This window comes from Rhinoderma darwinii, chromosome 9 (assembly GCF_050947455.1).
Source record: "Rhinoderma darwinii isolate aRhiDar2 chromosome 9, aRhiDar2.hap1, whole genome shotgun sequence".
Classification (NCBI taxonomy): Eukaryota; Metazoa; Chordata; class Amphibia; order Anura; family Rhinodermatidae; genus Rhinoderma; species Rhinoderma darwinii.
The window spans coordinates 33,909,243-33,933,106 of NC_134695.1; the positions used below are offsets into that span (position 1 = coordinate 33,909,243).

Genomic DNA, 23,864 nt, shown 5'->3' on the forward strand with positions numbered 1-23,864 from the left:
TGCAGATAATGTGCCAGGGCCCCCCCGCCCCCCCCCCCCAATACCGACAAAGTTACCTAAACATATATATGCATATAAAAATAAACCTTACTAATAAAAATTATGAAGGAAGATTTATATTGTACATTTTATTACCAGTTTAGAACACAAGTAACACATTTTTTTCCGGGTTAAATTCTTATCTAAACTAAGTCCCTAAATGTGGGCAAAGAAAATGAAAAACCTATACTCACCTCCTCCGGCGCCTCCGTTCCCCCTCCGCAGCCCCTATCCCTTTCTGTGTTTACAAAGCTGCTGTGGTGACGCGCGGTCGATGGCACATGACCGCTGCAGCCAATCAATGCCCTCAACAGCGATTTGCTGTGGAACTACTGTCCTCAGCAGCACACCAATGAGGAGTTATTGGCAGCAGCGGTCACGTGCCATCGGCAGCGCGTCACCAGTGCAGCCTTGTACACTTGTAACACAGACCGAGACAGGAGGATGGGGGCTGCGGCGGGTGAACGGAGGCGAGGGAGGAGGTGAGTATAGTTTTTTTATTTTCTTTGCCCACATTTTCTTTGCCCAGCTACTGTCCACGGGGGGCCCGCTGATGGGCTCGCAGCTACTGTCCACGGGCCTCTGTCTCAGTCCTCAGCATCGCGCAGCTGAGAACTGAGTCGGCCAGCAGAGGAACGGGCCCCCTTCCCACGCGGGGCCCTTGTGCAGCTGCACCGGCTGCACATGCGGTATGTCCGCCCCTGCACATGAGATCAATAGCAGTTATGCACAGGAATGCTGGATTTCTGGAGAGCCAGAATGACGAGGCACAAGAAATACGTACAAAGCTGTGGGTAAAAATGGGGGAAGCAAATACTGTGCATGTGGTTGGGAATAGAGTATTGAAATGAGAGAATACTCTATTCCCAACCACATGCAACGTTCCATTTTTAGTATCTTGTTCCATCATTTACAGTGTTTTATTAGCCTATTCCGGCTAGTCGGCTGTTTGTTCTCCCGACCTCCCATTTTTGTTTTATTTATTTATATTATTTGCTTTTTAGACCCTTATGATTACGTTTATGGTACGTGCTTTGTAATCTTTACATTTTCTACAACCATTAATGTATTTGCACTGAACATGATGTTTAATTTCTCACTAATTGTTGATTGTAACCTGAACTCCGTTTACATCCCTCTGACCGCATATGACGTCAAAGGTGGACTTTGACCAGCGTTTGGCTTTTTTTTTTCAAGGCTTGTATGTATATGTTATCACACTGACTATATAAGGTGACTTTTCTATTGTCCTATAATACACTTGACCTGATGAAGACGCTGGTTCAGCGTTGAAATGCGTAGCTCTTTATAACAAATTATGTATTTTATCACAAACACTTTTACCTTGCTTTTACTTTAATACCAGCAGCGCCTCATGTAGTCCACCAATTTTTTTTCTCCATTCTGCAATTACTTGGTGGGAGGGGGGCAGGGGTGAGACCTAAACTGGCAGTAGCTCTCCCGAGGGGCATGGTAGAGGCAATAGGTGGCCAGGGACTCCGTCAGCAGATAAGGGGGAAAGACTATATTGCAGGGTTCTGTTGGGACGGAAGAGGGCTATAAGAGTGTAAAGTGGCAGTGGTGGGATTGTGGCCAGGATTGAGGAGCACACTGAGAGGGACTATAGGAGAAAGCTAAGGAGGGACTCTATGGGGGAGTCAGAATGCATGCAGGGAGGCTGTAGGCTCTAAGATCTTCCACAGCTGCAGATCAAGTTTTTGCCTCCATTTCCAACACGTCATCTCCGTCACCTGCGTAGACACCAGACCCCTATATTAATTCAGAATCCCAGCCAGAGTCTTAAATTAATTTAGACCCCAGACCAGACCACTAAATTAATTCACGCACTCAAGCAGACCCCAAATTAATTCAGACCCCCAATCAGACCCCTTAATTAATTCAGTCCACAGACCAGACCAATAAATTAATTCTCACCCTCATCAAATCCCAGATTCCTAAACATATTGTTGCCAATACAACTACTGACCCATAATAGGACACGTTCCAAAACACACCACTAGAGACCACCACCTCAGGACCCTGACACGCATTTCGCCGTGAGCTTTCTCAAAGGGTTTACAGTGTTGTTTGCGGTGGGGCATACAATGTCCTGTCGCCACTATCAGAACATTGTATACGCGGCCCCACACAAAATCCTGACGCTGGCCCTGTGAATTATTTCATATGGGCAGCAGGCAGCGGTGGTGGCAGAAGGTGGCATGCACTTTAAAAAAAAATGCTGTGGCCTGGCTCCTAAAAATTAAAACAAGCAACACTCTCTGTAAGCAGAGCTGTCAATGCTGCAAAACAAGACAGGCGAGTCCAATTCCTGACACCACCCCTCCCCACCAAAAAAAAATAAAAATAGCTTTTCTTAGTGTTGTGCTTTCTATGGACAAATCCAAGCAGTTCAGTTCCTGATACCACCCCTCCCCACCCAAAAAAATTGCTTTTCTTAGTGTTGTGCTTTCTATGGACCAAGGAGGCTGAGAGCACTCCTGATAACATGTATGATGCTGTTCCTTGTCCATTAGGACTTATATCAAATGTATCTTCACACTGTGTGAACCTATAAAAAATAATGTTGCATCCTTCAAAGTTTCCAAAAGTCATATTTCGTACGCAAAAGTGTTTGTGATCCATGTTGCACGTGAAAGTGTACATCTGAGATATGGCTATTCTGCATAAAATAATTTCCTCTATGCCATGTAGTGTACTCTCATTATTCACATGATGTATAACTACAGATGAATAAAATGGAAAACAACTAGCATAGGAGTTACCGACTGGGATAACTAGCGGAGTTAACTAGTTTGCCCTACAATGTAATGTCTCTTAAAATACAGAATTAATTTTAACGTATTGTTGTCTCATTATCTAAATGACCACTTTTAAAAATTGTTATTGAATATTACTCTTGTAAGGGCTTTGTAATCAAAGCTGTATCTGAGAAAAAAAACTTGAAATGTTTCTACAAACGTTTGCACAACTATAGCATGTTCACGGATGTATGCAAGGGTGGAAAGTTACAGTGTTAACCCCTCCCCAGAGTATTGCCATTTCTGGGCATTTAGGACTGGTGACCCATAACAAACTATGACAACAATCAATCAACACAAGCTGACAGCTTTTATTGAAGTATGGCCGGTTTTATAAAAAATGGGGCCCTGGGCAACAAGCAAATTAGGGCCAAATATAGCCCCCACTTATAGTGGCCAAATAATATGCAGTATTAAAATAATATTTTCTTAGAGCTCACATAATGCTGCCATATAGTTCTTACATACTGTAATTCTACAATTCAGTTCCTAAATAATACCACTATATAAAGCTAAATAATACTGAGTGGTTTTAGTTTGCACCTAAGGTTCCTGTCCGCAGGGGACTTTGGGCAATTGCTGCGTTTGCCACCCCTAACACTGGCCCTACACTACAGTATAGAGCAAAAGCGGATTCCTAAGAGGATAATAGATTTGGCTTAGTATGTACACAGAAAGCAGTTGTAGACTGAAATTTACGCTAAAATTAGCTGAGCTGTGTAAATTCTGATATGAATAAGTGCATCCACTTAATTTCTAATCTAATAGTTGTTTCCATGGATTTTTCCCTTGCATTTGAGCCTCCTGGGGGTATCCTGTTGCCTTTTAGTCTTTGGTCTATTCAGATACTTAAAATTCCATCTAGGAATTAGAAGAATGGACTCAATGTTTTATACACATTGAAAACCATTAAATCAGTTGTTCAAAGCACAGCTTATAATTAGTCTGGAAGCTCAAAGTTTCTGAGCTATCCCTGGACAATGTCTTCATAATGTTTGAACACACTGGATATCCCTTCTCAAGCTCCATGTCAAAGGCTTGACTAAATCCAAGATTAAAGAAAGAAGAATTACATGTTAATGACTTCGTCATGCTTATTACATAGGTTTTGTTGTAAAAGTCCACTTTCATAGCGACCAAGTGGCTGTGAAATACTTGCTTAAGGAGGGATTTTATAGACCCAGTCCTTTAGTACATTGGATGTGTGTAAGCTTGACCAGGTAAGGGTTTTGCATCTTATGGTTTAGCTCAAGTGTAGTTCTTGATTATTTAACCCAATAATTGGTGTGTTAATAAAGATATTTGCCCATTGCTGGAAGATTTTGCAGTTCTGCATAATTTTTTTTTTTATATAATGGTACCTAAACAACTCAACTAAAAATGAAAGGAGAAAAAAAAAAACTTAAAGAAGTAACTGTAGTCCAAAGTGCAACACGTTGAATCAGCTCAGGGGCATACAAAGAAGTCATAGGGCCTCATAGCAAAATAAATAGAAAAAAGAAAACACATTGTGCAAATCACCTTTTCCGACACAGTTGCACATTTTAGAAAAAAATTGCACAGGGTATTCATGAATATATAATATGGTATTTATGCCAGCAAAAGTGTCATAAATACATTGATAAATGTTCCCAATGAGCTTCAAATCCTCTGCTTCCCCTTTACACTGTAAATTCTAAAACTGTGACTGCCTGCAGCCACCATTAGGGGGAGCTCCACGCATATGAATTTATAGAGTTACTATTTATATAAATAAAAGCTGTGAAATTCTCTATGCATTGAGCTCTTCCGAGTGATGACTGCAGTAAAACGCTGAGACATGTGTAGGGAAGTAGAAGAAGCAGTGTAATCCTAGGGCCTCCTCCCACCATGGACCCCTAAACAGTCGCGTGGTCTGCCTCCATGGATGGTACGCCACTGATTCAGCTGCTGTTTAATGGTTACAGGCTACAAATAAGCCATGTGTGTGTCTAATCCAGAGGTAATTTCTTCCCTGCTTCATGCTAACCTCCTGCTAAGCACACTAGTGGCATATGCGGTCAAAGACATCGTAGCTTGCACAGCAATGTCCATGTGAAAGAGGGAGCGGAAATAGACACAAGTCACAGCAGTATTTCTCAAAGTGTCTAAGCCAAGTACCCCTTACCATTCAAATCCATTTCAGTTAATAAATTTGTCTCAAGGAATATGCAAGATATGGCATTTACATACTATTTCGCAGATACTGGGAGAAGGAAATGTAAATAGATTAAAATAACATACGCACTGTGATTTATCAAGAAAAAAGTTCTGTTGACTCTGTAAATTAGCTGCCAACCTCTGAGCAGTAGCCGCCCGTTCTTGTGTTGACTGCTTGCTAGCATAGTTTGCATGCTTCGTGGCAAAGTGACGGCTGATATTGTACTCTTTGAAAACCGAAGGGCTTAATGGTGACGTGAAACGAAGTGAAAATTAAAGTGAAATAAAGAGAAATACGCGCCACATTAACCCCTTAATGACCGGGCCATTTTGCACGTTAATGACCAAGGATTATTTTTTGTTTTTCCACGGTCGCATTCCAAGAGTCGTAACTCTTTTTTTATTCCGTCGACATAGCCGTATAAGGGCTTGTTTTTTCCGGGACGAGTTGTATTTTGTAATTGTACCATTTTTAGATGCTTATAACATATTGATTAACTTTTATTAACTTTATTTTAGGAGAGAATTGAAAATAAGCAGCTATTCCAGCATTAATTTTCACGTTATAAATTTACGCCGTTTACTATGCAGCGTAAATAACATGTTAACTTTATTCTATGGGTCGGCACAATTACGGGGATACCAAATATGTAAAGGTTTTATATGTTTTTTCTACGTTTGCACAATAAAAACCCTTTTAGAAAAAAATTACTTGTTTTTGCATCGCCGCGTTCCAAGAGGCGTAATTTTTTTATTTTTCCGTCGATGTGGCCGTACGTGGGATTGATTTTTGCGGGACAATGTGTAGTTTTCATTAGTACTATTTTGGGGTACATAGGACTTATAGATGAACTTTTATTTTATTTTTTATGGGGGGAATGGGAGAAAAGAGAGAATTTTGCCGTTGTTTTTTGCGTTTTCTTTGGACGCCGTTCATCCGGCGGTTTAATTAATGTGTTCATTTTATTGGTCAAGTTGTTACGATCGCGGGGATACCATATATGTGTATGTGTGATTTGTTTTGACCGTTTTATTAAATAAAACCACTTTTTGGGGCAAAAAAGTAGTTTTATTTGACTTTGACTGTAATTTTTTTTATTTTTTTTTTCACAAACTTTATTTAACGGTTTTACTTTTTTTTTTTTAGTCCCACCAGGGGACTTCACTATGCGATGTGCCGATCGCATATATAATGCTTTGGTATACTTCGTATACCAAAGCATTATTGCCTGTCAGTGTAAAACTGACAGGCAATCTGTTAGGTCATGCCTCTGGCATCGCCTAACAGGCAGATGCTGAAGACAGACCTGGGGGTCTTTGTTAGACCCCCGGCTGTCATGGAAACCCGACGGCGACCCGCGATTTGTTTGCGGGGGCGCCGATCGGGAGACAGAGGGAGTTCCCCCCTCTGTCAAACACATTAAATGCCGCTGTCACTGTTGACAGCGGCATTTAATGGGTTAAACTGCCGGAATCGGCGCGTGCTTCGATTCCGGCAGTTGCAGCAGGAGCCAGGCTGTGTATAACAGCCGTGCTCCTGCCGCTGATCGCGTGGGTAAACTGTCAGTACCCGCGCGATCACAGGACGGATATATCCGTCCTCCTGCGCGAACTAGCAGCTGCTGAGGACGGATATATCTTGGACAAGTTCGGCGGGCCGGATTAAAAAGCCTAACGGGCCGTATGTGGCCCGCGGGCCGTAGTTTGCCCATGTCTGGCCTAGAGTCTTGCGAGAAAGGACGGGGAGAGAAAGAGCATACATTACAGGAAACCCTTACTTAGCTCTGAACTAGCAGATATACAAGCAATGTCCGAGAAAGCAGAAGAAGCAATAAATAAATCAGTCAACAACATACAGATGTAGCCATTTTTATCTTGACTCTTAACGCATGACTTTTTCAATGGCTTTTGTTGTGTGATATCACGCTGCAGCAAGTTTTCAGAGTCAAGATAAACTTGGCTACATCTGTAGTGCAACATGAACCACTCCAGGTGCACAGATACATTTCTACAAATAATTTTTTTTCAATGGAAACAATGCACATAAACAAAAAGGCCAAAAATGGATCGTTCCTCAAGGGGGCTAATAACATCTTGCATCCACATTTTATCAATTTGATCAATTAGTTTAGCATCTGAAACTCTATTTTGATGATTCCTTTGAAAACATTGGCTATCTCCACGTAGTATCTTGAAGTCTGCACGTCATTTGGAGCATGCACATTAGAAGTTCATAATCTGTTTTTCTATCTGCATCAGATAATGTATGTTATTAAAAGAGACATCTCCCTTGGCAATGGCAGATGTGAAAAAGCATGGTACAGAAACAGCAGACGAAATACAAAATCAATGCAAGCAATGGCATCTTTAGTTATATCGATTACACCTCATTAATAGAGACGATTGATACAGGCAATGGCATTTATGTTGTGAGAACTATCCTCCCCTTTAAAAAATTGGAACAATACTTTTGTACTTTTTTGCCTCCCTTTGCGGCAACAAATATAATCTATAATTACTTATTTAATCAAACAATAGTAAAGTCAAATTAGCAGCAATTACATCCGTATCATATTTCTCATTACAGGGATGCTTTGCTTACAAGCACTGTGAACTGTGTTACAAGTTTCATTTCTGGGTTTGCTATCTTCTCAATACTGGGTTATATGGCTCAAAAAAACAATGTGAAAATTGAAGATGTAGCTACAGAAGGTGAGTGATTTGTTTTTCCGTTGTCACAATGTAACACAAGTTCTAATGTCACACTATTGCCTTAGGCCCCATGCACACAACCGTGCCCGCAATCACGGTCCGCGATTGCGGGCTTGTCCGGCCGCGGACTGACAGCCGCATTTTCGGGCCGTGCTCCCATACAAAGTATGGGAGCACGGCCCACAAAATGCAAAAGAACGGACATGATCCATAATTCCCGGAACATTTCCACGGCACGGACACCCTTCCGTAGTGCTACGGAAAAGGTATCCGCGTTCAATGAAAGTGAATGGGTCAGTTTTTGCGGACCGCAATTGCGGTCCGCAAAATCAGAGTTTTTTTACGGTCGTGTGCATGGGGCCTTACAACTGTAAAGACTACAAAGGCAATCTAAATGCCGTATCCCTAATAATAACTAGCTGTAGCACTAAATAATGTTACAACAGAATAAATTAGTGCGTATTAATCTCACTCCGAACCAAAGCTCCCCTAAAGCATACCTCAACTTAAAAACTTCTTAAGATATTCACCTCAGTGTGTAAATTAAAGTTTCTAAAATAGAATTGAAAAATTAGTGAAGTGAAGGATCGAATGGTTAAGGGGTCAGTGTAATGTGAGCTTGTAGAAACGGTGACCGGGACTGGGCTGCAACTCTACTGTATCTGTACCATGGCAGACAATAATACCAATTTACTGTTGGAAGGATCTGCAGCACAAATAGCTGAGCTTTAAAGGGAAAGGTTCCACAAAGGTACTGTACATGAGCATCTAAGAACACCAAAGTTTGCACTTTTCACCAGGGGTACAGTTACATTTTTAAAAGTAAAATTATACAATATTCAGTATTGTTTCTTCAATCTTGCTTATTTAATAAGAAAAGTATATAAAATTTTCTTTGATGGAACAGAACTTAAAGACTGTCCAAAATAAATACTGCCATACAATTTGCTACAAAATATCCATCAGAGGAGACAAATAATTGGTTACTTCTGCTAATTTTTGTGACAGTCCACATTATCTTGCAATTCAATGTCAGACATAAATATTAATGTATGGATAACTCAATGATAAATGCCAGAAGGAATGTTCAAAGATTTTTTACAATATTTTTTTATTTCACTTATAAAAAGAAAAAATAACAAGATTGGGCAGGAAAACTATTAATGTGTATTGAAAACCCACTAAAAAAAAGTTACATCAGATACATCAAGGACTGTATCAAAAGAATTGTAGTTTTCACCTGCATATAAAATAAAGTGAAATTGTATCCAGACATGAAGTACCACAGGCGCGACTGTAAAGTAGCAGGACTGACTGTAATACTAAAATAGGTGACTGTAAAAGTATTCCATTTAAGAAGGAAGTGGCTTTCAATGAGACATGTGGTCATTCAAAGAATGATAGCATCTCCTGCGATAGAGCCACAAAATATATGATGGATCTTTAAATATATCTAAAATTACTTGTTTAAGGCTCTGTTCACATCTGCGTTGGGGTCCCGATCTACGCTATTGCTTCTGGCAAAACGACGGATCCAGTGCACAAAAGAGACAAATCGGTGTCAGTTTGTGTCTGCTCAGGGTACCGTTCTGACGGAAACCTCCAACGGAACGTCAGAACGGGACCCCAACGCAGATGTGAACAGAGCCTAAGATATAAAAATGACTGGATATAAACAGATGTAGTCATCTTTACCTTGACCTTTTACGCATTAAATAAACAGTGGCAAGAAAATGGAAAATTTAACTTGTCTTTTTCAACGGCTTTTGTTGTGTCAAGATAAGGACTGCTATGACTGTAGCATTCAAAGTTGAGTATGTTATTGTAGTGGAAAAGCTGGGCTATATTCTATATACCCTTTATTTACCATACTGACAAATCTATGTTTGAGGAGATACTTTTGGTGATATTAAAACTAGAATGTCAATTGGGGAGAGTGAATAGGGTCTTTGATTTCTAAAATTCTCCAAGTTGATCAGTTATATGTGGCTTCAATGTTGTGTAAGAGGGGTGAACATGGCTGGCACAAATGATTATAGCCTATATAGCCTAAATTTGGCTGCACTTTATGTATACTGTTAGTTTGTTATTACTGTTATCTGTCTGGTTATATTTGTAGAAGGAATATTTTTACTAATGAGTAAGTTGACAGATTGTACTGAGCTTGCCCAGAAAGCCCAGCATGGGAGACTGAGGAAAGTTCTAGAAAGCAAGGGAAGGAGCAGGAGATGGAGCTCTGTGCTAGAGGAGCAGACAAGGGAGTGACAGTTTGTGAGTGGTGAAGGAAGAGATAATGCAGAGAAACTCATGAAAGGAGAGTATAAAGAGAGACTACAGAGAGACCTCTGAAAGCAAAGGCTATAAAGAGAGCAGCATCAATGGAGAAAACTGTGGAGACTGAGACAGTTACAGGAGTGTGGCTAAGAACTGCTGGGACTGTCCTCACGGATGTGGCAGTTGGGAGCTGAGGAGAAGCCTGTGACTGATAAGTGGGTATTTACAGAGACTGATATTATGTTACCATATAACCCACAAATACTCATTTCATTTCTGAATGAAATTTGTGTAAAATCTGCTACCTGCCTGGTTCCTGTGTTCATATATTAACTGGTTATGCCACCCTTACATTTTGGCGTAGTCGGCAGGATATAGACAATTACATGCAAATATGGTGGGAAACCCATACTTCCCTGCAATGTTAGTCCCTATGATGGCAGGTACAGGCAGTGTGCCTAAATACAATGGCTCTAACATGCCAGTGGCAGAGTGGGCAGAGATACTAAAATGTGCAGCTCGCTTATATGGGGTCCCACAGGCTAATGAAGTGTATTTGGCCATATTGCTGGAACAAAAGGCTAGGAGAGCGGTGCTGCTGGCTTCTGAAACAATCAGAAAAAATCTATTTGATATTGTGGAATATTTAGACTGTTTATATGGAGACATCTCATGTGCCCCCTCACTGAGGAGGGCACTCTTCTCCAGGTGTCAACAAGAAGGGGAAACATTGCTGCAATTTGCACTGTTACTGCAGGAGTTAATGCAGAAGCTCCAGAAGATGGATGCTATTAGTCTTGGGTCTGTTGATAGACTGCTGTGTGACCAATTTATTTTGGGACTGAAGTCCATTCCCTTAAAATAGTTTTTGAGGAGGAGAGCAAAGTCTTGCCCAGATATAAATTTTCCAAAGTTACTCACAGAGACAATTAAGTACCACAAACAAGAGTGTTTTCAGATTGAATGTGAGGTGCAGGAGGAAACCAAAGAGACACCCCAAGACTGTCTAACAAGTTCTCAAGTACATAAAAGACATGAATGTAGGGAAAAGTTCATCATTTCTCTTGACAACCTCACAGATCAGCTAGCTGATCTGAAGAAAAAGGTTATAGTGCCAAAGTATAGTGACAGGCAGCCACTTTGTGATTCTGGATGTGGCACTGTCAATAGGCAGAGTTACCAGCATAAACAAACTGTATCTATTTTGCCAGATATTTTAAAGAATACGGAAGGTGTATCTTCCATATTTCCCAATACCCAAAAGCCGGGGGGTGGACAAGTACACAGACCACTTGCATTGCGAGTACAACTACTGCCGAGCCAAGGGCATCTATGGTGTCTGAGAGGAATATGCCAACCAGTGGCGGATTAAGTAGACCATGGGCCCTGGGCTGTTACCCAAACTTGGGCCCCCCTTCCAAACCGCCGCCCTGCCGCGCCGTAACTATTTTTGACACTACTTTTTTGGGCAAGCATTAACAGTGTTACGATTTCCCTTGTCACAGGGCTGTGTCCCTACATACTGAGAGTATCACACTGTGCAGGGACACAACCTCCTGACAAGGGGAATTGTCTATCAGTCCTGGACTGCAGAAAGACTTTTTGTGAAATACAAGGATTTCCTATAATAAACATGTCAGGAGAGGTGACAGATTCTCTATAAATCTAGTGACTCACAGGTGACGACGTCTCAGATTCTAGCAGTTTTTTTCCTCTTTTCTTCTCCATCCGGTCCAGAGCTCATGACGACTTCTCCCGGCCATGACTAATTTCTGCAGAATTTGGCACTCAGACGTCTCCTCACTTTTCCAACATTTCCACACCTATAAACGAAAATAAAGTTATCATGGTGCCACATACTGTGCCCCTAAATATAATAGCACCAAACACTGCGTGCCTGAATATAATAATACCACACACTGTAAAACACCACATACACACAGCCCCCTGTACATAGTGCCACACACAGCCCCCTGTACATAGTGCCACACACAGCCCCTGTAGATATTACACACCCCCATAGATATCGCCATACACAGCCCCCTCTATATATCACACATCCTCCCCGTAGAGAGCGTTACACACAGCCCCATATAGATAGTGCCATACAGCCCCCTGTAGAGAGCGCCACACAGCCCTCCCCCTCTTGTAAATAGCACCAAAAAGCCCCCCCTATAAAGAGCGCCACACACATACCACTGTGGATAGCACTACACAGCCCCCCCTTGTATATAGTGCCACACAGCGCTCCCCCTTGTATATAGTGCCACACAGCGCTCCCCTTGTATATAGTGCCACACAGCGCTCCCCCTTGTATATAGTGGCACACAGCGCTCCCCCTTGTATATAGTGCCACACAGCGCTCCCCCTTGTACATAGTGGCACACAGCGCTCCCCCTTGTATATAGTGGCACACAGCGCTCCCCCTTGTATATAGTGGCACACAGTGCTCCCCCTTGTATATAGTGCCACACAGCGCTCCCCCCTTGTATATAGTGCTACACAGCGCTCCCCCTTGTATATAGTGCCACACAGCGCTCCCCCTTGTATATAGTGCCACACAGCGCTCCCCCTTGTATATAGTGGCACACAGTGCTCCCCCTTGTATATAGTGGCACACAGCGCTCCCCCTTGTATATAGTGGCACACAGCGCTCCCCCTTGTATATAGTGCCACAAGGTTATGTACACATTTAAAAACTTTATATCATAATTTTATATATATATATATATATATATATATATATATTACCCAATTACCCTAATATAGACATGTAATATATTACAATTTACGGTAAACAATGACGATTACAAATAAAAGGTCTATTTTAGGGTAAAACTATGTTATTACCCAAAAAAATAGCTGAAACGTAAAAAAGCTTATTTGTTTACTATTATTTTCAAACTTTATGAATAAAAATTGTAAAATAGCAAAAAAGGTGTGTATAAAAACGATAAAAAACGAAACCTGCATTGTCTACGGAAAAAACGTCGCAAAAATCACGTAGTTTTTATTTATTTTTTATAAAAATGTGTGTTTGGTGCAACTTTGTAATTACGTTTTATTAAAAAATATTTTTACTTTTTGAGATACAGCTGCTTTGTATCCTGTATCCGTCAGGTCAGCAGGACTGACAGGATCAGTGACACGCAGGATCCACCTCAAATCTATCACATCTAAGATTATAATTTAGCGCAGGGCCCGTTTCACTGATCCCGTCAGTCCTGCTGACCTGACGGATACAGGATACAAAGCAGCTGTATCTCAAAATGTGAAAATATTTTTTAATAAAACGTAATTACAAAGTTGCACCAAACACACATTTTTATAAAAAAGAAATAAAAAACGACGTGATTTTTGCGACGTTTTTTCCGTAGACAATGCAGGTTTCTTTTTTTTTATCGTTTTTATACACACCTTTTTTGCTATTTTAGAATTTTTATTCATAAAGTTTGAAAATAATAGTAAAAAAATAAGCTTTTCTACGTTTCAGCTATTTTTTTTTGTAATAACATAGTTTTACCATAAAATAGACCTTTTATTTGTAATCGTCATTGTTTACCGTAAATTTTAATATATTACATGTCTATATTAGGGTAATTGGGTCAGCGCTAGCGTCAGGGGCGTAACTAGGAAAGACTGGGCCCCCCCCCCTCTGCTGGGTATCACACAACCCCCCCCCTTGTAGATAGTGCCTCCCTATAGATTCCACCACACAGCGCCCCCCTATAGATAGCACCATACACAGCCCCCTGTAGATAACGCCATACAGCCCCCCTGTAGATAACGCCATACAGCCCCCCCTGTAGATAACGCCATACAGCCCCCCTGTAGATAACGCCATACAGCCCCCTCTGTAGATAACACCTTACAGACCCCCCTGTAGATAACGCCATACAGACCCCCTCTGTAGATAACGCCATACAGCCCCCTCTGTAGATTACGCCATACAGACCCCCCCCCCCCAAAAAAAAAACGGCCTATAGTTTGTCCTACAAAAGACATGCATCCCCTATCCACAGGATAGGGGATACATGTGTGATCGCTGGCAGTGATAAGTCCCCCGAAGTTCTCCATGACTAACCTCGGACTTCCGGCGTCTGCGCAGCTCAATAAAAATGAAAGGAGCGCCGGTCACGCATGCGCACAAGCACGACCGGTGCGCAAGTCATTTCCATGGAGCTGCAGACAGACTACGGAAGTCCGAGGTTTGTCATGGAGAACTTAGGGGGGACTTTCGGTCCCCCGTTCTCCTCATCGCTGGGCGTCCCAGCGATCCCACATGTATCCCCTATCCTGTGGTTAGGGGATGCATGTATTTTGTAGGAACAACCCCTTCAGTGGCGTCGCGCTGTAGCAGCCATAGCGGCTGCTAGCGGAGCCTGCGGCCATGGGAGGGGCCGTGCCGGCGGGTGGCACGGGCCCCCTCATGCTGCAGGCCCCGTAGAAGTCGCTACGGCTGCTATAGCGGTAGTTACGCCACTGCGCATAGGTTTGTACAGCGTAAAACTACAGCTCCCAGCATGGCCGGAACAATGGTAAGGATATGCTGGGAGATGCGGTTTCACAAAAAAAAATCATACCACCATCATCTCGCTGCAGATCATACAGTGACTACAATACTGATTAGAGGCAGAATAAACATTTACATTAAGAGACTCACCGGTGACGTCTCAGATTCTAGTTCTTTTCTTCTCCCTCCGGTTCAGACATCTATGATGGATTTCTCCCGGCCATGACCCATTTCTGCAGTTTTCCGTTTAGATGTCTTCAGCTTCTCACTTTTAAAACATTTCTGCACCTATAAACAAAGTTAAAATTCTCAACACCTCTAAATATAACTGTCACACACACACACACACACACACACACACACACACACACACACACACACACACCGTGCCCCCTGTAGATAGTGCCCCCTGTAGATAGTGACCTACATAGAAGCCCCTGTAGATAGTGCCCACATATGGACTCCAGAGCTGCAAGGCAATAGTGCTAACCACTGAGCCACCGTGCTGCCCTACATATAGCTTCCCCTATAGTTAGTGCTCCACGTATAGCCCACCTCTGTAGATATTGTCCCACATATAGCCCACCCCTGTAGACTGTGCACTACATATAGCCACCCTGTTGCTAGTGCCCCACAGGTAACTCACCCCTGTATATAGTGTCCCACACATAGCCCACCCCTATAGAAAGTACCCTAAAAAATAGCTCCCCTATAGATAGTGCTCTACATATAGCCCACCCCTGTATAGTGTCTCACATATACTGCCCCACATATAGACCCCCCTGTAGATAGTGGCCCACATCCCCACATACAGACCTCCCCTGTAGCTAGTGCCCCACATATAGACCCCCCCTGTATATAGTGGGCCACACCCCCACATATAGACCCCCCCTGTAGCTACTGCCCCACATATAGACCCCCTGTAGCTACTGCCCCACATATAGACCCCCTATATATAATAGCCCACATAAAGACGACCCCCCCTGTAGATAGACCCCCCTCACTATAGATAATGCCATTCACATTTTTATGAGGAAAAAAATATATAAAGTTGACATACTCACATTCTCCGGTTCCCACGCTGTTCACTGGCGATGCAGACATGCTCTCTTCTGAGCATGTCTGCAGGAGCTGAATGAGCGTCCTTCAATGACGCTGATTGGCGGGGCAGAATGACTTGCCCCGCCAATCAGCACCTTCCAAGCATGGAAGCGGCGCGATGATGTCATCGCGCCGCTAGCCAATCAGTGTCATTGTAAGGCACTGGATGGTCAGGCACTGAACATGCCCGGCCATTCAGTGCTAATACATGTATTTGGCTGCCGCTAGCACCGGGGCCCCCTCCGGTGCTAGCGACACCTACAGGCATGAGAGTGCCTGTGTAAGGCTCGGTGGCGCAGGCCCCACAGTAGCGGTGCTAGCGGCGCCACCGGGTATTTGGGAGGGCGTGTCGGCTGGCGGCACGGGCCCCCTCAAGCCCCGGGCCCCATAGCAGCCGCTACTGCTGCTACCGCGGTAGTTACGCCACTGGCTAGCGTTACAACAATGATTGGCGGGGGGGGGGGGACGACGGTTTTTATTGGGGTGGGTATTTTATGTGTATTTATTATTTCATTTTTTTTTGCACTTTACTTTCCTATTTTTTTATTACTATGGTCTGTTCCTCAAAGGTCAAAAAAGACCTTTGGGGAACTTTATATATATTTTTTCTTTCTTTTACACCATGTTTTTCCACTGTAACTGGAGCTGCACAGCAGCCCCAGTTACAGGGGAAATCAGCCCTCTCCTAGTGACGATTGTCACTAATAGGGCTGTGCTGGGTCTAGTTAGACCCAGCAGCAGTCTGTCACTAACGGCACCCGGCGATCATGTGACCAGTCACATGATCACCGGGAGGAATAGAGACAGCGCCACTGCTGCTGTCTCTATTCCTATACACAGCGTTCATTGAACGCTGTGTAAGAAGACATAGGAGAAGACAGAAGCAGCGAAAGCTGCTTCTGTCTTCTCCTCAGGGTCCCCGGCAGTCACTGACAGCCGGAGACCCGACATTCAGCTGCCCGATCGCGCGGGCAGCAAGTTAAAACCCGAGCCGTAGAAAGTCTATGGCTCGGGTGTTAAGGACCCGTCCCTGACCGCTGGCCGTAAAAATACAGCCAGCAGTCGGGAACCAGTTGGGCAGGAGGATAAGCCTGCTGTACTGACCTCAGCGCCGGTGACTGACCGCCCGGCTCTTGTCTTGCAGATTCGGAGTAACAGAACAGCCGTCCGTCGCTGTTCTGTTACTCAATGGCGGCGGCCCGCACTTGTCAGGGAGGCGTGTCCTACCCCTTTCCCGGCCAATTCCCTCTCCTCCCCTCCTCATCTTCGTTAGTTAGCAAGATGATGTGCGATTCGGGCTGCCATGGGCCCCCTGGGAGCCTCGGGCCCCGGGCGGCCGCCCGAATCGCCCATATGATAATCCGCCACTGATGCCAACAATGACGTTTTCAGGAACTGTGCAGTGGTTTGCTATGTACAAAGGGTATGACCTTATTAAGAGACATGATACCAACAACAATGAGTTTGTACATTACAGTTGAATTGATCAGCTTGTCCGCCGTCTAAAAAAAGGTGAACCTGTGGAATTTTATATTGTTGATAGACGACAAGGTCCAAAGGCGGATAATGTAACTGGCCCTGGTGCTGCCCCCGTAAAGGCAAATGGGTATCCTGTGCAACGTGTTAGGAGTGCCCTTTGCACTAGGTCTCCCAACATGGCTGCAGCATTGTAAAGGACTACAATGTACAAACAAGGGGGAAAGTGTAAGAGGGGTGAGCATGGTTGGTACAAATGATTGTAGTCTGTGTAACCTGTATTCTGCTGTACTATATCGTATGTATACTATTAGCTTGTTATTACTGTTATCTATCTGGTTATATTTGTAGAAGGAATATTTTTATTAATGAGTAAGTTGACAGATTGTACTGAGCATGCCCAGAAAGCCCAGCATAGCAGACTGAGGAAAGTTCTAGAAAGCAAGGGAAGGAGCAAGAGACAGAGCTCTGTGCTATAGGAGCAGACAAGGGCGTGACAGTTAGTAACTGGTGAAGGAAGAGAGACTGCAGAGAAACTCATGAGAGGAGAGTATAAAGAGAGACTACAGAGAGACCTCTGACAGCAAAGTCTATAAAGAGAGCAGCATCAATGGAGAAACTGTGGAGACTGAGACAGTTACAGGAGAGGCTAAGAACTGCTGCTACTGTCCTCACTGATGTGGCAGTTGGGAGCTGAGGAGAAGCCTGTGACTGATAAGTGGGTATTTGCAGAGAGTGATATTATGTCACTATATAACCCACAGATACTCATTTCATTTCTGAAGTAAAGTTGTGTAAAATCGGCTACCTGCCTGGTTCCTGTGTTCATATATTGAACTGGTTGCACCACCCTTACATTTGAATGTCTGTTATGGAAACTTGCGGGCCCTGAAGCAAAGCAGGAAGATTACTCATGATATGCTCTTTAATCTGGATCCATTTCAAGTCGGTTGTCGCTGCCTATCAGAAATTAGCTTGGTGCAGTATCGTTCCTAAGTATTATATTTTCACATCTGGCCTGGCCCTTTTTTTGGAGAGAAAGAAGCATATCTTCTATCTGTCAGGAAAGGTATTAGGCTATGTTCACACGGAGTATTTTGGGGGAGGAATATCTGCCTCAAAATTCCGTTTGGAACTTTGAGGCAGATATTCCTCTCCCTGCACGCCGATTTTCGCGGCGATTATCGCGCCGTTTTTCGCCCGCAGCCATTGAGCGCCGCGGGCAAAAAACAGCGAGAAATACGCTTTCTCCTGCCTCCCATTGAAGTCAATGGGAGGTCAGAGGCGGAAGCGCACGAAGATAGGGCATGTCGCTTCTTTTTCCCGCGAGGCAGTTTTACTGCTCGCGGGAAAAAGACGCCGACGCCTCCCATTGAAATCAATGGGAGGCGTTCTCGGGCCGTTTTTGCCGAGTTTTGCGACGCGGTTTCCGCGTCAAAAAACTCGGCAAAATACCCCATGTGAACATAGCCTAAAGGTCCCCATCTTTTTAGACTTCCATTTAACATTTGGTCATGAGCCTTTTTTGGGAGAAGCAATAAGAAAGGTTGATGCCACACATTTTTGAGGATCTCTAAACGGCTGTGGGCCAAATATGTGTTGGTGTCAGAGAATGGACTAAGGTTGCCTGTATTATCCTTGAATGATCTAGGGCCTGTGGAACAAAAGCAAGGGAGCTGTCCTTTCAATCCATCATGGTGTGATAGAGACTGATAATAGAGAAAGAACACAATCTCTACACCACCAAGCCATCCATTAAGGGCTGTAGTACAGGGAGAAGTTATTATGGGGTAGGAGGTGAAACAGAAAATATTAATATTGTTAAAAATTCCTTGCATTTAACCCTTTCATGACCAAGGGCCATTGATACCCCTGTGTCCAGGTCAAATTTTCCATTTCTGATATGCACTTCTTTAAACGATAATATCTTTGCAACCACTTTGAATATCACAACTATTTTTACTTTATTTTTTGTTACAAGACTTATGAGGTTTTAATTTTCTAGATTAGTTTGATTAATTCCATGTTTTAAATTTTTATTATGAACAGACAAATCACAATTTTTTTTATATATACCTCTTTATAATATATGTAATATATATATATATATATATATATATATATATATATATATATATATATATAATCGCAATCCAGAGGAAAAGAGGCAGCACTCCAATATTATAAAGATCCAAAAATTTTATTCACCCAACATAGAGGCAACGTTTCACCTTCCCATTGAAGGCATTTTCAAGCTTGAAAATGCCTTCAATGGGAAGGTGACACATTGCCTCTATGTTGGCTGAATACAAATTTTGGATCTTTATAATATTGGAGTGCTGCCTCTTTTCCTCTGGATTGCGATTCTGCGTATTTGGGGTTTCATGTCAAGTCTCCCCCGAGGATAGCACCCTCACTGCATGCTACGGTGCAGCTCCTATACAGGGTGGCCATTTATATGGATACACCTAAATAAAATGGGAATGGTTGGTGATATTAACTTCCTGTTTGTGGCACATTAGTATATGGGAGGGGGGAAACTTTTCAAGCTGGGTGTTGACCATGGCGGCCATTTTGAAGTCGGCCATTTTGTATCCAACTTTAGTTTTTTCAATGGGAAGAGGGTCATGTGACACATCAAACTTAGCGAGAATTTCACAAGAAAAACAATGGTGTGCTTGGTTTTAACGTTACTTTATTCTTTCATGAGTTATTTATGTCATTGTGGGTATCAGGTCCGAGCATTCCTAGATGAACAGTTTCCTGGAAAGTGGATTGGTCGTCGTGGGCCAGTTGAATGGCCCCCTGGGTCTTCCGATCTGACCCACTTAGACTTTTATCTTTGGGGTCATCTGAAGGCAATTGTCTATGCTGTGAAGATACGAGATGTGCAGCAACTGAAACTATGGATACTGGAAGCCTGTGCTAGCATTTCTTCTGTGGTGTTGCTATCAGTGTGTGAAGAGTGGGAGAGGAGGGTTGCATTGACAATCCAACACAATGGGCAGCACTTTGAACACATTTTATAAGTGGTCAGAAACTTGTAAATAACTCATGAAAGAATAAAGTAATGTTAAAACCAAGCACACCATTGTTTTTCTTGTGAAATTCTCGATAAGTTTGATGTGTCACATGACCCTCTTCCCATTGAAAAAACTAAAGTTGGATACAAAATGGCCGACTTCAAAATGGCAGCCATGGTCAACACCCAGCTTGAAAAGTTTCCCCCCTCCCATATACTAATGTGCCACAAACAGGAAGTTAATATCACCAACCATTCCCATTTTATTTAGGTGTATCCATATAAATGGCCCACCCTGTACTTTGCTTTTTCCTATATATATACATATATATATATATATATATATATATATATATATATATATATATATATATATATACAAATCGAAAAATGAGCAGCAACTCCAAGGTTCAAGTGAAAAAAATGGGTACTTTATTGCCCGTGCGACGTTTCAGCTCCGTCCACTGGAGCCTTTCTCAAGCCCAAGCCGCTTGAGAAAGGCTCCAGTGGACGGAGCTGAAACGTCGCACGGGCAATAAAGTACCCATTTTTTCACTTGAACCTTGGAGTTGCTGCTCATTTTTCGATTTGTATGTACTTGGAACTTGGTCTGTTCCTCAGAGCTTGCACCCACATGCTGCCAGTGCTGCCTGACTTTGTATATACCTAGATATTGACCTTTTTGGCTTGCACAGCTTTTTGCCCCTTTTTTCTTTCTCTACGCTTGAGAGAGGCTCCAGTGGACGGAGCTGAAACGTCGCAGGGCAATAAAGTACCCATTTTTTCACTTGAACCTTGGAGTTGCTGCTCATTTTTCGATTTGTATGTACTTGGAACTTGGTCTGTTCCTCAGAGCTTGCACCCACACGCTGCCAGTGCTGCCTGACTTTGTATATACCTAGATATTGACCTTTTTGGCTTGCACGGCTTTTTGCCCCTTTTTTCTTTCTCTACGCTTGAGAGAGGCTCCAGTGGACGGAGCTGAAACGTCGCACGGGCAATAAAGTACCCATTTTTTCACTTGAACCTTGGAGTTGCTACTCATTTTTCGATTTGTATGTACTTGGAACTTGGTCTGTTCCTCAGAGCTTGCACCCACATGCTGCCAGTGCTGCCTGACTTTGTATATACCTAGATATTGACCTTTTTGGCTTGCACAGCTTTTTGCCCCTTTTTTCTTTCTCTACGCTTGAGAGAGGCTCCAGTGGACGGAGCTGAAACGTCGCACGGGCAATAAAGTACCCATTTTTTCACTTGAACCTTGGAGTTGCTGCTCATTTTTCGATTTGTATGTACTTGGAACTTGGTCTGTTCCTCAGAGCTTGCACCCACACGCTGCCAGTGCTGCCTGACTTTGTATATACCTAGATATTGACCTTTTTGGCTTGCACGGCTTTTTTCCCCTTTTTTCTTTCTCTACGCTTGAGAAAGGCTCCAGTGGACGGAGCTGAAACGTCGCACGGGCAATAAAGTACCCATTTTTTCACTTGAACCTTGGAGTTGCTGCTCATTTTTCGATTTGTATGTACTTGGAACTTGGTCTGTTCCTCAGAGCTTGCACCCACACGCTGCCAGTGCTGCCTGACTTTGTATATACCTAGATATTGACCTTTTTGGCTTGCACAGCTTTTTGCCCCTTTTTTCTTTCTCTACGCTTGAGAGAGGCTCCAGTGGACGGAGCTGAAATGTCGCATGGGCAATAAAGTACCCATTTTTCACTTGAACCTTGGAGTTGCTGCTCATATTTCGATTTGTATGTACTTGGAACTTGGTCTGTTCCTCAGAGCTTGCACCCACACGCTGCCAGTGCTGCCTGACTTTGTATATACCTATATATATATATATATATATATATATATATATATATATATATATATATATATATATATATATGCATATACATGTTACTTAGTTACATAGTCAGCACAGTTGAAAAATGACACATGTCCATCAAGTTCAACCAAGGGATGGGAATAGGGAAGGAAAAGTTTTCTACACACAGGAGCTAATATTTTTTTGTTCTAGGAAATTATCTAAGCCTTTTTTAAAGCCATCTACTGTCCCTGCTGTGACCAGCTCCTGCGGTAGACTATTCCATAGATTCACAGTTCTCACAGTAAAGAAGACTTGTCACCTCTGCAGATTGAACCTTTTTTTTCTACAAACGGAGCGAGTGCCCTTGTTTTTGAGGGGGTTTTACATGGAACAGGATTTCACCATATTTTTTGTATGTGCCATTAATATATTTATATAAATTAATCATGTTCCCCCTTAGTCGTCTTTTTTCAAGGCTAAATAGGTTTAATTCTTCTAATCTTTCCTCATAACTTAGATTCTCCATGCCCCTTATTAGCTTCGTTGCTCTTTTTTGTATTATTTCCAACTCCAGGGCATCCTTTCTATGAACTGGAGCCCAGAACTGAACTGCATATTCTAGATGAGGCCTCACTAATGCTTTGTAAAGTGGCAATATTACATCCCTGTCCCACCAGTCCATGCCTCTTTTAATACACGACAATATCTTGCTGGCCTTTGAAGCAGCTGATTGACATTGCATGCTGTTATTTAGTTATTTAGTTTATGATCTACAAGTACACCCAGATCCTTCTCAACATGTGACTCCCTCAGTGTAGCTCCCCCTAGGACATATGATGCATGCAGATTGTTGGTACCCAGATGCATAACTTTACATTTATCTACATTAAACTTCATTTGCCAAGTAGATGCCCAAACATTTAGTTTGTTTAAATCCGCTTGAACATCTTCCATAGACTTAACATTACTACATAGCTTGGTGTCATGTGCAAACATAGAAATAGTGCTATTAATGGCATCCTCTATATCATAAATAAATAAGTTGAATAATAGTGGTCCCAGCACCGAACCATGGGGTACACCACTTATAACCGGCGACCATTCAGAGTGGGAATCATTTATCACAACTCTCTGGATACGGTCCTTGAGCCAATTCTCAATCCAATTACAAACTATACTTTCTAAGCCTATAGTCCTTAATTTACCCATTAGACGTCTATGAGGGACAGTGTCAAATTCCTTTGCAAAGTCCAAAAAACACTACATCCACAGCGGCCCCTCTGTCTAGGCTTCTGCTCACCTCTTCATAAAAACAAATCAGGTTGGTTTGACAACTTCTGTCCTTAGTAAAACCGTGCTGGCTGTCACTTATAATTCTATTTATTGTCACATAAGCTATATGTATTACATGAACAGATGCTGCATTAATGCCTTTTGGATTGAGTTACCTTTTAGGCTGGATTCACACGACCATGTTACGTCCGTAATGGACGGAACGTATTGCGGCCGCAAGTCCCGGACCGAACACACTGCAGGGAGCCGGGCTCCTAGCATCATAGTTATGTACGACGCTAGGAGTCCCTGCTTCTCCGTGGAACTACTGTCCCGTAATGAAAACATGATTACAGTACGGGACAGATGTCCTGCAACGATGCAGGGACTCCTAGCATCGTACATAACTATGATGCTAGGAGCCCGGCTCCCTGCAGTGGGTTCGGTTCGGGACTTGTGGCCGAAATACGTTCCGTCCAGTACGGACGTAACGTGCTCGTGTGAACCCAGCCTAAGGAGATAGAAGTGTAATAGCCAAACAAATTTGACAACCCCATTCAGTCATGCTTATGTGATATGTGACACTATTATTTTGGACAATCATATATACAGTGCTTCCTTTGCTTGCCGCCACGGTGAAATT

General features: G+C 42.8%; 1 protein-coding gene across 1 annotated transcript in view; it reads left to right on the top strand.

The window, feature by feature from the left end:
- SLC6A2 (solute carrier family 6 member 2) overlaps positions 1–23,864 on the top strand; it is a 167,231-nt gene that overhangs the window by 80,137 nt on the left and 63,230 nt on the right. The window contains exon 7 of the mRNA XM_075836917.1: positions 7,624–7,748. Coding sequence (XP_075693032.1) covers positions 7,624–7,748 — 125 coding nt within the window. The remainder of the gene's footprint in view (positions 1–7,623; positions 7,749–23,864) is intronic.